Source organism: Rhinolophus sinicus, linkage group LG06, assembly GCF_036562045.2.
Source record: "Rhinolophus sinicus isolate RSC01 linkage group LG06, ASM3656204v1, whole genome shotgun sequence".
Lineage (NCBI taxonomy): Eukaryota > Metazoa > Chordata > Mammalia > Chiroptera > Rhinolophidae > Rhinolophus > Rhinolophus sinicus.
This window is the reverse complement of record NC_133756.1, coordinates 8184235-8196877: the sequence shown is the minus strand read 5'-3', so window position 1 is coordinate 8196877 and position 12643 is coordinate 8184235. Positions and strand designations below refer to the sequence as shown.

The following is a 12643-nucleotide window of genomic DNA, read 5'->3' as shown; positions in this document are numbered from 1 at the left end:
CTGGCACACATAGGGCAGGGGCCCACCTGGCCACCTGAAGCAACGAGTTACCAATACGGCGACGTGTTTCGTTCCATTCCAGAGAACTGGTGGGGACCCGTACTCAAGACCTGCTTCATTTGCAGGGAACTCAAACCCCGACCCCACACACAATGCCCACACAATGCTGTGACAAACAATAAGGGGCATGGACCTTATGGGATGGGGGGCAGGGGGACGTACCAGCATCATGAACGCCTCAAGACAGCTCAGCACAGGCACAGCCGTCAGGGCGTCAGGGACCAGGGCAGGTGCTGAGCTCACCCGCGTTTGCGTTTGTGGGGCTCTGACCAGTGCCCTGGGGGCAGCCCAGCCCACACCACCCCACCTCCCAGCTGCTACCATCAGGGATAATGCCTTCCTCTCCAGCCAGAAGGAACCTGGGGTCACTGGAGACCACTGGCTCCTGCTAAGGCTCCAGGGCTTGTCCATCTCCATAAGCGGCAGCCCTTCCTCAGCCAGCCCAGCCCTGAACCCGCCAGAGCACACTCTCCAAGCCAATGCCATCCAGGCCTCAGGAAGGGAAAGAGGCCAAGCAGCCCACAGCGGCCAGGGGTCCCCAGCCCCACCTGAGCAGGACGCCTCAGAGGATTACTTGAGACCCAGGTCCTCAGAGCCTGCAGGGCACCATCCCCCATCTATGGGGGCACGGGGGCCTTCCCTACCCTCCCCCATCGGGCCCCCCCCATACCTCCCCATCAGCCCAGGGCCCTCCCTGACCCCTAGTGTTGTCCCTCTCACTTGTCACCTATGCGCTCATTAAGAGGCTGCCTCCCCCAGGGGAACGAATGTGCCCAAGGGCCTGTTAGCTGTCCCCACAGCATACATTCTCCAACGGTGAGGTTGTCATTTTCACAGGCCCCGCAGCAGGACAAGGGCCAGCTTGGGGAAGGGACTGCCAATCTGCCACCTGGGCCTTGTGCCTCCTCTAACAGCAGGGGCTGGCACCAGCCTCGACCCAAAGGTAGCTCACACCAGGCAGAGGGTCCAGGCCGGCAGGAACAGCCGAGCTGTCTGCACTTTTATTGCAGTGGGTCAGCAGCAGTGACAGGCGGGTGAGCCCCCGAATCATTTGGCCCTCAGGTATATCTTGGGGGTCTGCCAGCCAGCAGGGGCATCCTTCAGGCCCGCCTTCAGCCAGATGCGTTTCAGGTCTCTCTCGAACTTGATCTACGAGGGCAGAAGGAGAGACCACGGACAGGTCTGAGGCTGGGCCTCCGGCCCTCAGCTACTGTGCCTCGCCCAACCCCTCCCCCGCCCACGCACCTGCTTCCGTTTCAGGCGCCCTTCCCGGACCTTCCGCCGCAGGAAGCGGGTCCTCTTGACCAGCTTGCGGTACTTGTGGTGGTTCATCTTCCGCCGGCGAATCTTCAGGACATTTTTACACTGCATCTCAGGTGCCCCGGGCACCCCCTCCCCGCCCTGATCGGCCCCTTCCCCCACCGGGCTCGGAGGACACTCGTAGAGCTGGGCTGGCGCCACAGTCCCTGGGGCCCCAGCATCCAGGCTGGGTAGGAGACAGCGAGAAGTCAGCCAGCTCTCCAGGGGGGTGATGGACATCTTCCTGGGAACCAGCATCTCTTCAAGCTCCAGCTGGACACCCTTGCCAGGGAGGACAGCAACCCCATTTGGGCCTGTTGGCCGCGTGCTGTAGTGGAGCCTGCAAGCAGGGCTGCCCAGCACTCCTGAGAGAGGCCAGGGCCGACGGAGGCCTGCAGAAAACAAGATGGCACTTACCACCCACGGGGCCACATCAGACTGAGCGCAGACCCCAGGCCTGACGAGACTGAGGAGCAGAACCTCCATCACAGACTGGGGTGACTTGCACCTTATTCCTGCCCAGACTGTCCCTTTGTGATACTGATTGTTTAGAGGGTAGTTTGTGTGGCCACGGCCTCCCGCCGGGGAGGCACAGCTGCCGAGGGCAGAGGAGCGGCTTAGTCCCACATTTCCAACCCAGATGTGTATCGCGCCCATCTGTCCGCTCGGGGCCTCTTACCTGCCCGGGGAACAACCCTGAGCAGCTGAGAAGTCAGACGCACCAGGAACATGATCTGTGGGTGGCGGCGGCCCCAAGTGCTCAGGGGAGCTGGAAACACAGGTGCGTGTTGAGGTCACGCGGGAGGGGCCGACCTCTCGGGCAGCCGCCCCGGGCAGGCAAGGACTGGGGGCTGTCGCATCACACCCCATCACCCTTTCCCCCCATGAGAACGTTACTGCAAATACCGCTCACTCCCTTAAACGACCTGACTTGGGCACAAACCCCGCCTCGGCCACTGCCCCGCTGCGCGACTCCTGGAGCCTCAGTTTCACCCCGAGGCACCCACCACGTGGGGCGGTGTCGACCCTCGAACGCACGGAAGGCCGGGACCGGCGCACCACGGCCGCGGGTGGGTCCCAGGCCCCGGGAGAGCGGACCGCCTCCGTCGGGTCTCTCGGCTGTCCCGGGACCACGCACGCCACGGACGCGTGCCCACCCTCTGCAGACCCGACCCATGGGACACAAACTGACCATTCCGCCGCCGCGCTCGGGCACTTCCGGTCCGTCCCTAAACCTTTCCGCACCCCGCCTACGGCCGCCCAGCGGTTCCTACGTCCAGCGCCCCCTGGCGCCCTTACGACACCCGACTGCGCATTGGCACAGGCCCCGCCCGGCCAGGAAAGGGACGTTTTCCGGCCAGAGGATCCGCCCCCGCGCACCCAACCTCCGCAGCTCCGCTGGGCCCTTGGAGGCGAGAAAACTACGTCTCCCACAATCCCAAGGTCTGCCGTCTGTGCCTGCGCAACCCGAATTCCTGCGGCGCCCAGACCAGGCAGGGGCCAAGGCAGACGGAAGTGGCGTTTCGGGACTGCGGCAGGGACGTTATTCCAGCGACGGAAGCGCAGTTCACGGGGCGCCGGAAGCGGCCGGGCCTGCCGCCCTGCTGGGACTGGTGCTGAAGGAGCCCAGTTGCTGGGCCCGCAGGGCCCGGCCTCCCAGACCGCTTTCCCCGGGCTGGGAGTGAAGGTGGCACACAGGCGTTGGCGGCCTGGGCCGGGCTCCCGCACCTCGGACACCCGGAGTGCCATGTCAGGGCAGAGCTGGGCGCCGCCCCATCCCTATAGCTTGGCAGCCTCCTGTCCTCTCCACCAGGGCGGATAAGTGAAGGCGGCCTACGTCTAACGTGGATAACACGACGCTTTTTGCATACGTAGAATTACTGTACTTTTTGAAAGCAAGCTACCCGTGGAAAGGAAAACCAGAAGCTTCAGTTTTTGGACAAACACCAATAGCAGCCTCCGTGGAAGGCTGGGTTTGGCCGAGCCCTTGCTGCCACCGGGGCACCGCTTCGCTCTAGTCCAGAAAGCCCGTGGTCCTCCTTGCTGGGGCCGGCAGGATGGATAGGACCCCCAGAACGGACCTGCCAGGCACCGGTAGGAGAGACGTGGGGCAGAGTCCCTTGGTGACTGCCCAGAGGCTTGCCCTGCAGGATGGGCCACCAGCAAGTTGGCACAGTAATTGGCTAGGCCTGGTCCCCCCCAAACCCTAGCCTAGCTAGCTAAGCAGTGAGTGTTGGACACACCAGTGGCTCCAGGCCCACCCAGCTCTACAACTGAGGTCAAAGATGCCATTCTAGAGGGTCGCTTGGGCTCCCCAAGTAGGAAGGTCTGAGCATGCCTGCAAGCACACCTCTCATTCCCAACTGCCGGGCCCCCAGGATTCTTTGATTTGGTCCTAAGAGTGAGCCACCTGGACCCTAGGTAGGGACCTTGTTGCTTTCACATCTCCTTGCCTGTACTGACTCCCAGACATCTTTGTGCAGGCCCACTGGCACCAGCAAGGCCATATCCAGTTGCCTTCCACTTGTTGGTTTGGGGAGAGTCGATGCTGGGCACGTGACAGGCCCCAAGAGTCTTCAATCCTCAGAGCCCACGCAGGACCAGGAAATGGCCCCAAAGGCCCACCCTGCTCACCTGCACCACCTACCCGCCACCCACTCTGATGGGAGACACTACCAGCCTGACACGTCACAGGTGAGTTACCAGTGTCCTTCAGGCACAAGCCATTTCGTCCTTCTCAAACCTTCCCTTTGCCCCCAGGACGCAGGTTTGTCAGAACAAGCAGGCAGCTTGGGCCCACACAAGCCTCTGACAGAAGAGCAGTGCACAGGCGCTCGATACAAACCCCACCTTAAGGAGAGCAGAGGCAGCGCAGACACACCCCTGGAATGGGTGCCGCGGGCTGTCAGTCACTAGCAAGCACAATGACCAACTACAACGTCTTCAATGTCCCAGATATCCTGAGTAGAGAATTGTGTTTATTTAACCACATAAAATGCATATAGGAAACCTTTCTTCAGGAGCTGGTGGCCTGCACTCAGCATCGCAGATAAAAATATACGACTCTCAACACAGATCTAAATACCTTCACATTTAAAAATCAGAATTCTCAAGTTTTAAGCTGACAGAATTCAAGTTCTGAGTTTTCATATACAGCTTTAAACTTGTATTAAACACATGTTTATTTACAACGTGGACAGAGAATAAGGGGCTATTAAGGCCATTTTCTCATTGTGAAACACTGCAAAATATGTACATAAGTACCACCTAATATAGGCAGAAGGTTCCGAAGTCATCTTCTCGGTTTGACATCATTGCGTATGGGTCCGGGAGTGAACACAGCCTGTCATTAGCACCGACCCACACCAGCAGCACGTGCACACCTGCTGTGCCAGGGCTGGCGTGCGCTGGCGCGGGCGTGCATTGCACCCGCTGGCCTGCGGGCCACTCGCTCCCATCTCTGAATTCATCACAAGGTCCAGAGTCCACAACCATTTACCAAGGGTCGCTCTGCAGGGCCGGTCACGCTGAGGTGTACATGCCAAGGTTGGAAGGGCAGCCCTCTGGGACCCCACACCTCACCTCCGATGCCTGCTGTGCCCAGGGTGGTCCCGCTCGTAGCGATGGCCTGTGCGCTCGTAAGACCGCGAACGCTCCCGTCGCTGATCTCTATAGTAATGACTTTTCTTCTTGTATTTTCCAGAACTGTCTGCCCGCTCCCGTGAGCGGCTCCGAGAGCGGGAGGAGCTGCAGCTCCGGGACCGGTGTGGCTTCTGGGCGGGGCACTTGCAGTCCCGGGATTTCCGGTAGCCCCTCACCTTGGAGCCTTTGTAGGGTGCGCCGCGGGGTGCCTGTCTGGGTGGCGAGTCGCTGCGGCTCCGCGAGCGGCTCTGCGACTTGGAGCCACCGGAAGTGGAGCCGCTGTCGCTTTTCCTGTAGAGGTAGCAGCAGCAAGCGGGTGACCACCTGCCCACCTCCCTGGGGAAACGCCCACCCGCCAGGTGCAGGCCCCAAGTGACCCCAGGCAGCACACACCTCCTCTTAGGGGAAGCGGACCTCGACGGGGACCTCGAGTAGCTCTGCTCTCGGCTCCGGCTCCGGCTCCCTCGTCCCTTCGGCAAGCTGAGGATGGGGAGTGGTTACTGACCCGGTTACAGTCACCCCAGTCAACCCGCCGGCCCGAGGGGGCATGCAGCACTCACCCGTTCACCGGGCCGCCAGCCTGGGCTTGCTTCCCACCCTCCACTTTCCTCTTGGCGTTCTTCAAAGGGAGCGGGGAAGGCTTGTTTCCTTTACCTTCCTTGGGGGATTCTGCTAGAATGAAGTACAAGCAGTTCACACAGACCACCAGAAAGCTGCCCTGATTCAGGACCAGTGAGCAGAGCAACACAAAGCCACTTCCATGGTGGATTAAGTTCCTGCTCCCAGCCTGAATCTTAAGGGGTCACCTGTCCGGCTGGCTCACCTGCCCTTGGGCTGGGGACAGGCATCATGCTTGAACTCTAGGGCCTAACTACACAATCTACTGCTTCAGATTTATACGGTTTCCATCAAAAGACAAGCTAACTGGGTAGAAAACAACGAAAGCAAATGCCTTTAAGAGCCCATCCCACTTCAAAGACCACCCACACCAAGTGTTTGGTGTGGACCCTGGGCCTGCAGTGCGCCATCCTGAGAGGTCTAGAGGAAAGGAGGGCTGCCCGTGCACTCACCTGGCTTGGGGGCAGGTGAGAAGCCAGCGGTGCTGTCCAGGACCTGGGGGCCACCGGGCAGCAGGCCCCGGGCTTGCGCCTTTGCCTCCTCAATGGCATGTTTCCGCTTCTCCACCTCACTTTCCAGGTGTGTCAGATCAACCTGTCAAACCAAAACCGTCTACTCAGAACCAGATGCTCCTAGTCAAACAGACGTATACATCACATGAAAAAACACAGACGAACCTTTTTCCGAGTGTAAAGCTGCAGGGTTTTTAAGCATATTTCTTGGATTTCTTCTTCAGTTGCTCCAAACAAAAGAAACCAATGGGGACGACTGGGCAAAGGGATCTGCAAACACAAATGCCATCACTGTCATACTTGTCCTCATTCGCACGGCAGTAAAAACAAGTGTGCTGGTCAAGAAGGCAGCTTCTTTTTGGCACCAAAGGGCACAGTTGGAAGGACAGCACACACATTCAGTCAGGCTGGGACCCTGCTGAGCGGCACACTGACCTCCAGGGTCCGGGCAGCCAGATAAATGCAGGCACAGGCAATGCTCTCAGGCTGGAACCTCACGAAGACGTCGGTGCGAAGGCTGTCGTTCATGTAATTCCTGAAAACCAAAGGCAGGAGAATTGCAACCCCCCGGGCAGTCCAGGAGCCCCTCTGCATCCTCGAGCAGTGACTCTCCTCTACGAGGCCTCCTGCTAGGACCCAGCGCTACACAGCCCTGAGACTCTCGAGTTCAGGGGGAAACATTTTAACTGCCTTTTCTGATACAGGACAGGAAGGCAGGGAAATTACTAAAAAAAATGTTTAAGCTGGCTGAATGTCAGACAATACGAGTTGCTATGAAAGAGAACCAACTTTAACTTTACTTTTCCCTCTCAATGTTTGGGCTGCTGTCATGCAAAGCACAATACCTCAGAAAGAAAATGCCTACTTGCAGGGGTTAGAAAAGTATTTGATTAAAGAAAGCTAAGTGCTCCAAATCCACAGTGCAGAGGGACATGCAAACTGAAAAGGACAGGCTGAGCACGAAGCTTCCTGAGACGTGCGGTCTTCTTGCGTTCCTTCTCCTCGAGGAGGCCTGCGTTCACAGCCTGGCCTCCTCCTTCCACGAGTGAGTCCGCTTGGCAAGGAGGACGCCCTTGGGTGCATGGGGACATCATGCAGAGGAAGGCTCAATGCCAAAGGGAAGTCCTCTTCTCAGGCTTATCAAATAACCGTTTCCAAATTGTCCCATGTCAACAAGGAGTCTTAAAATGAACATGCATAGAATCAGACAAAGGCAACAAAATACTGCAAGTTTCACCACGATCAGTACATTGAAAAACTTTATCGAACTTTAAAAGATACAGAAATACAAAACATTTGCATTTTTAAAAAAAGTTAAAGGGCTTTAAAATTAGCTACATTTAACATCTTCTTTTATGTACATCTCTGTGAGCGTTAAGAGACCAAAAGCAGCCCTCGTGTTACCTTTATTGGAAACACAAAGGGTTAATGAGGAAACAGCTGAACAGGTCACATATTTACTGCTCCCAACATACCCCAATTATGGCAAGCCTCGGCAGGCTGCCCCCACAGACAAACTGCCATGCTGGGTCTGGACTGAAAAGCTCCCGCCCCGTAGCTTTGCCCTAAGCCCGGGAGAAGGGGACACTCACACCCACTCAATGCTCGCAACGACAGAGCCCAGGCGTGCCGACCAGCGGCAGTGGCCCATGTGACAGCACCAAGGCCGTACGGACAGTGCTACAAGCGAACAGTTCAGTTTACAAACATCACCCTCAGTAACTTCTCTGGTTCTAATAAGTTTTCAGTACTCAAATAGTGGTAATAATATTAATCCATTAACTTTTAAGTCCTAAAAACAAAACAAAGTCCTCAAAACATATAATTAAACGTATTGCTACATTTCAAATATTACAATATTAAAACAAGTGTCCATGGAATGACGTAAAGATGCATACCTTTTACTAGAACATGTCAACTCTCAGCTGCTGAAAAGAGCAACTTTAGAATGCCCAGAAATAACGACATAATCCCATACTGAAGTCTGAATTCCCATCGGCCAATTCGTATAGCTTTCCATAGAATTTTTTTAAAAAGGAAGGTACTGCATCTTTATTGCACAGGTACAGCAGTTTCAAAAGGACACAATTCAAGTCAAGACAGTTACCAACTCTGATCCATCCAGTTACCAAAGCAGACAGAGGCTTAACAAGAAGCACACGCGTCAGAGCCGCAGCAGCAGTCGGCCAGCACTACACTACCGCGTGCGTGCCGCCATCTAGAGCCAGCCTTCGGCGGACAGCTGCACCGGATTGGCTGCGGACGGCCGCTGTCCCTGCACCAAAGCGCTTGGACAGCAGAGGAGAGGTCTTAGTCACTTACCCTCAGAGGCTACCCTTTGATTGAAAGAGTACAGAAAAGAAAAGTCAAAATAGGTTCTCTGTCACACATAGCACCAGACAATTCAGGCAGCAAAATACGACCCCTACAGACTTAACTCCGCGGGAAAAGTAAACCCAGCACTGAACTATTACTTCAGGCTTCGCTTCTAGCATATGCAGTGTTAAAACCCATCCCTGCAGTTGCAGACAAACTCCACCCCCTCTCCCAGGGTCCACTTTAATAGGCAGTTAGAAGTGACTGCACTGCGTCCACGGTAGCGTGCCAAGGCAACAGTGCCCAAAGGGCAGCGTGCTGAGTGCTCCCGGGGCGGTGGGGGAGGACGTGGGCCACCTTACCGTTACACCAGTGCCCGGTATTTTGGGAGGCTGGACTTTACACAGCAGGAACACTGGGCACTCAGACAACACCAGCCCACAACCAAGTCATGGGACCAACACCCACTGCCCAAGTGCCTCAAATCAACATATTCCTGCACTGCCCTTGCTGGTCTCATAAAACAAGAAAGGTCAACTCACCATGAGGTCTGGACCAGGTGTTGGTTACGCTCACACTCTAACACCTGAAGGTACATAACGATTATCTGGAAGATACGGGTCAGGCAGTTATTACCAAGAACCTTGAGGATGCAGAGTTCAGAGCTTGTGGGCGTCCATGCAGCAAATAAGAGCCTCATGCTAGATCCCAGGGTGTCTCCTGGTCACAGGGTGGTGTACCGCTCTGCTGGAGGGGTTTTGGGCCACACGCCTGCTACCTGCTTTGGCAGCCAGGCAGCATAAAAGCACAGGTAGCAGGCTGCACCCGCAGCGGAAGGCCTCGCCTTCATGGCCGTTTTCACTCTCCTCTTCCACACATTTTCACCAGTGATATCAGCCTGCCTTAAACATCTCTACACCCCAGTCATCAACTTACACAAAACATGGTGTGAAAACACTTTCGGCAAATGAAGAAAAGCTCTTAAATCTATGGTGAGTAATTTACCGAGATACTGAATTAATGCCAGAAGGTCAAATGAGAGAGAAGATATAAGGAAACCCATCAGTGAAAGGAGATGAAAGCAAAGATGCAAACAGCAATGTTTTAAAAATGAGTTTAAGTATAACACAGGAGGAGCCCACGGTATACTGCACAGCAGCCACGCTCAACTAATACTTGCTGCAAAACTGCATTAGTTCATTTCCAAATAAAAGAGTTCAGAATTCTTCCAATTCCCCCATAAGAGGATATAAGGCGTTAAAGCAACTTTAGAAAATTAGCTGTTGAGAAAGCAAAACGTAAACTGACAGATTCCATTTTTACAAGTTCATCACAATTTTTCAAAGTTCAAACTTATCAGATGTCATTTCCAAAACTCTTAAAAACAAACTATTAAAATGAACAGATAACACAAGAAAACTACTGAGTGAAGATTATTCTCCGATTACAGATGTACATGGAAACCAAGTCAGAGACATCTAATCCTCCCCAGCGTTTTCAGTCTCGGGGAGAATGGAGTAGGGACTTGGGGCTCGCGGGGCACCGGGCCTCAGACCCACCTTATGAGGGTGCTTCACGTGGACGCAGAAACCCAGCTCTTTGAGAACTCGTCTTTCTGCCTTTATAATCTGGTTCTTTAAATTAACGTAATCTTGATCCAATAGTAGAGGCACAGGTTTCCTACAAAGACAAAGCACATGGTCTGCAAAAGGGTCAAATAAACAAACTTTCAAATCCCCCAGCCACCTCCAAACAGTGAGACTCTACTATATAGTAAATACCACAAAACAGATGCAGCTAACGAGTTCATTTCCTTTAACTAACTAGCCTACAAAGCCTTCCTCAAACCTCAACACTAACCCACTTATGCCCTCTCAACAACCACCCCTTTTTCCCCACAGAGAAACAGCTCTCCAGAGCATAATAAACATTGCCTGTATTTATGAATAAAAAATTATGGGGGGAAAAAATGTGTACTCAATACAAGTTTCCTGTGTCATTATTTATGAAAAAATAAATATCGCCTGAGCATAAGGAGAGTCTCGAGACCTCATTGCACAAGTACCAAACGCCCGTCATCTGGATAAAGATACAAGTGTGCGTGCTGAGGATGAAAGAGACCACAGAACCAATGGAAGCACAGCATGTACTCCAAAGGACCTCCACTACCGTTAGGAGCGTAATGTCTGGGGACAGTCTAGGCAGTGGCTCCCATTTCAGGGGCACAGGGCCACGTCTGGAGAAGTCTGGGCTGTCACAATGGAAGAAAAAGCTGTTTGCATCTCGTGTATAGATAGGGCCAGGGATGCCACTAAACAGCCAACAACAAACAGGACAGTCCCCACAACAGAATCAACCAGCCCAAAATGCCAACAGTGCCGAGGCTGAGAAGCCAGCTCTAGAGCAAAGACCGACATGACTAGGAAACCAATGGCAGCAAAAGTGCAGCCACAGTGCCTGGTCCCTTTGCACACTCGTCTCTACTGGGTACCCCTGGGCACCAGGCCCTCTTCTGGACACAAGTTTAAAAACCTCATACCCTGAACTCTTCTTCAGAACACTTAGTATAACTTAGGAACCACAAAACTGCGGAGCCCTGTATGACAGATCTGACAAAGTCTCACTTTTTTTCTCTTAGATGCCGAAGGCGATGAAACACGTTCATGACATCCCGGATACGTCTTGGAGCCTCTTCTATTTTGGAGGCCAGATGAACACAGGCCATTGACACATGCTGAAATGTAAGCATTGCGACACATAGATGTTTGTTCCAATCCTGAAGGCCTCCAACAGCTTAAGGAGGGGGATTAGGAGCCAAGAGCAGATACACCCCGAGAAAAGGCCAGCTGGGAGGCTGCTCTACAGTACAAGGGGCTTCCCAGCCCCTCAGGTCCAGCGCTCTTACTAGAAATAAGACAAGGACTCGTTCCTCTGGGCAACACGGAAAAACAACTAACCCAGGTTCCCTCTCAACCTATTTCTATAGGCAAGAAACACAGAGCAGCCCCTTACCTCCATGGAATGCTTCACAAAGGACTTGGTGTAAAAGAATCGCTGGAACAAAACCTGCCCGGTAGCCATAGCCACCTGGAAAAAAAAATAGGTTCCATCATTTTCAAACGTATAATTAGAGGATTTCGCAGGAAGTCACCGGGTTTCGTGGGACTCCGGGCACAACCAAAAACTAAAACGTTTTCCACCGCCACAGAGGCTCTGCATGCCCACTGCCTCGCCTCCCTCACCACCTGGGGCGGGCCGGTAGCGGCAAAGCGCTGGGACTGGGTCCCGGGCGGGGTCAATGTTGGGGGTCGGCGCTGGGCGGGCCCCTCCGCCAACAAAGGGCCGGCGCCGGCGCGGCGGTTATCTAGGGCCGAGTCTCGCGGCTGTGCCCTCACCTGCGGCAGGCGAAGCAGGATGCCGGCCGCCTGGATGAGCTCGCAGCCCACCACGCGGAGGTCGGTTTCCGTGTCGGTGTCGAGGCCACTCGACATGGACGGCGTGAAGCGGAGCTTGTCGTCAGGCAGGAGACAGTTCTCCAGGGTGATGAGCACCCCGGAGTACAGCCGGTCCCCGATCAGCACCCCGTGAGACCCGGGGGCTGCGCTCCCCGAGCCCGGGGTGCCGGCCGCTGCCGCGGGGGCCCCTGGCCCCGGAACGCCGGCCGCGGCCGTCGCACCCGCCGCCGCCATTTTGTGCCGCCGACTCCTCTTCGGGCTTCTTCCCGGCAGGGCGGCTCCTCCCGACGCTCTACGGCCGTGTCGGCCCCACCCAGCGACCTGCCATTGGTTCGGCTGGCGGGAGGCCCGGCGTCACCTTGCTGCGATTGGCTGTGAGGCCTGCCCGTCAGCGTAGCGGCCTCCGCCGGAACCCGGCGTGGGTGGGGAAGGCTCGTTACCCAGGGGGCCCCGCGGCGCCCAGGCGACGCCGCGGTCTGAGCCTCGACCCGGAAGCAGTAGCTGCAGGTGCCGACCCTGGCCATCCTGGCGTGTCTGCACCTTCTTCACAAAAACTGGCGAACTTGTGAGGCCTCCACCGCAGCCCGAAGGCTTTCTTCAGGGTCCAGCTGACCCCGACGCAGTTCGCGGCCGTCCCCCGGCGGTGGGGCTGGGCGGGACGACCCCTGCCCAAGGGCGCGAACAGGGTTTGGCAGCTGTCCTTCCATGGGATTGGGTCCCACGAGCCTGGTGGGAGTCTGG

At 55.6% G+C, this 12643-nt stretch overlaps 2 protein-coding genes across 9 annotated transcripts; both read right to left on the bottom strand.

Moving 5' to 3' along the window:
* Positions 1-1025: 1025 nt before the first annotated feature.
* Positions 1026-2768, bottom strand: AURKAIP1 (aurora kinase A interacting protein 1). 3 transcript variants are annotated; one of them, XM_019712165.2, is made up of 4 exons: positions 2552-2768; positions 2039-2128; positions 1306-1751; positions 1026-1209 (listed from the first exon to the last, which is right to left on the bottom strand). In XM_019712165.2, the coding sequence occupies exons 2-4, from the start codon at positions 2088-2090 to the stop codon at positions 1108-1110; spliced, it is 600 nt and encodes a 199-aa protein (XP_019567724.2). In that variant the 5' UTR covers positions 2091-2128; positions 2552-2768; the 3' UTR covers positions 1026-1107. The 3 variants fall into 3 exon arrangements, with proteins under 3 accessions (XP_019567724.2, XP_019567725.2, XP_074190413.1); XM_019712166.2 differs by lacking the exon at positions 2552-2768 and adding an exon at positions 2367-2517; XM_074334312.1 differs by lacking the exon at positions 2552-2768 and adding an exon at positions 2303-2341.
* A 1533-nt stretch (positions 2769-4301) lies between these two features.
* CCNL2 (cyclin L2) lies at positions 4302-12192 on the bottom strand. 6 transcript variants are annotated; one of them, XR_012497119.1, is made up of 12 exons: positions 11843-12192; positions 11460-11534; positions 11072-11181; positions 10007-10127; positions 8990-9054; positions 8239-8467; positions 6567-7312; positions 6297-6401; positions 6072-6213; positions 5562-5670; positions 5395-5481; positions 4302-5292 (listed from the first exon to the last, which is right to left on the bottom strand). XR_012497119.1 is itself a non-coding variant. In XM_019712130.2 (11 exons), exons 1-11 carry the CDS (start codon positions 12134-12136, stop codon positions 4938-4940), a joined length of 1566 nt encoding a protein of 521 aa, XP_019567689.2. In that variant the 5' UTR covers positions 12137-12182; the 3' UTR covers positions 4302-4937. The 6 variants fall into 6 exon arrangements, 2 of the variants coding, with proteins under 2 accessions (XP_019567689.2, XP_019567690.2); XR_012497120.1 differs by having other exon boundaries at positions 4524-5292; positions 5562-5673; XR_012497117.1 differs by having other exon boundaries at positions 6567-8467.
* Positions 12193-12643: the final 451 nt, after the last annotated feature.

Excerpts from the sequence above, each read along its gene's own strand:
- AURKAIP1 (XM_019712165.2), bottom strand. The coding sequence starts at position 2,090 with ATGTTCCTGGTGCGTCTGACTTCTCAGCTGCTCAGGGTTGTTCCCCGG. Across the intron at positions 1,752-2,038 it reads CAGGGTTGTTCCCCGGGCAG|GCCTCCGTCGGCCCTGGCCT; the intron begins GTAAGAGGCCCC and ends TGTTTTCTGCAG. Across the intron at positions 1,210-1,305 it reads GGCGCCTGAAACGGAAGCAG|ATCAAGTTCGAGAGAGACCT; the intron begins GTGCGTGGGCGG and ends CTGCCCTCGTAG.
- CCNL2 (XM_019712130.2), bottom strand. The coding sequence starts at position 12,136 with ATGGCGGCGGCGGGTGCGACGGCCGCGGCCGGCGTTCCGGGGCCAGGG. Across the intron at positions 11,182-11,459 it reads TTGTGAAGCATTCCATGGAG|CATGTGTCAATGGCCTGTGT; the intron begins GTAAGGGGCTGC and ends CTTACATTTCAG. Across the intron at positions 5,674-6,071 it reads CTCACCTGCCCCCAAGCCAG|CAGAATCCCCCAAGGAAGGT; the intron begins GTGAGTGCACGG and ends ACTTCATTCTAG.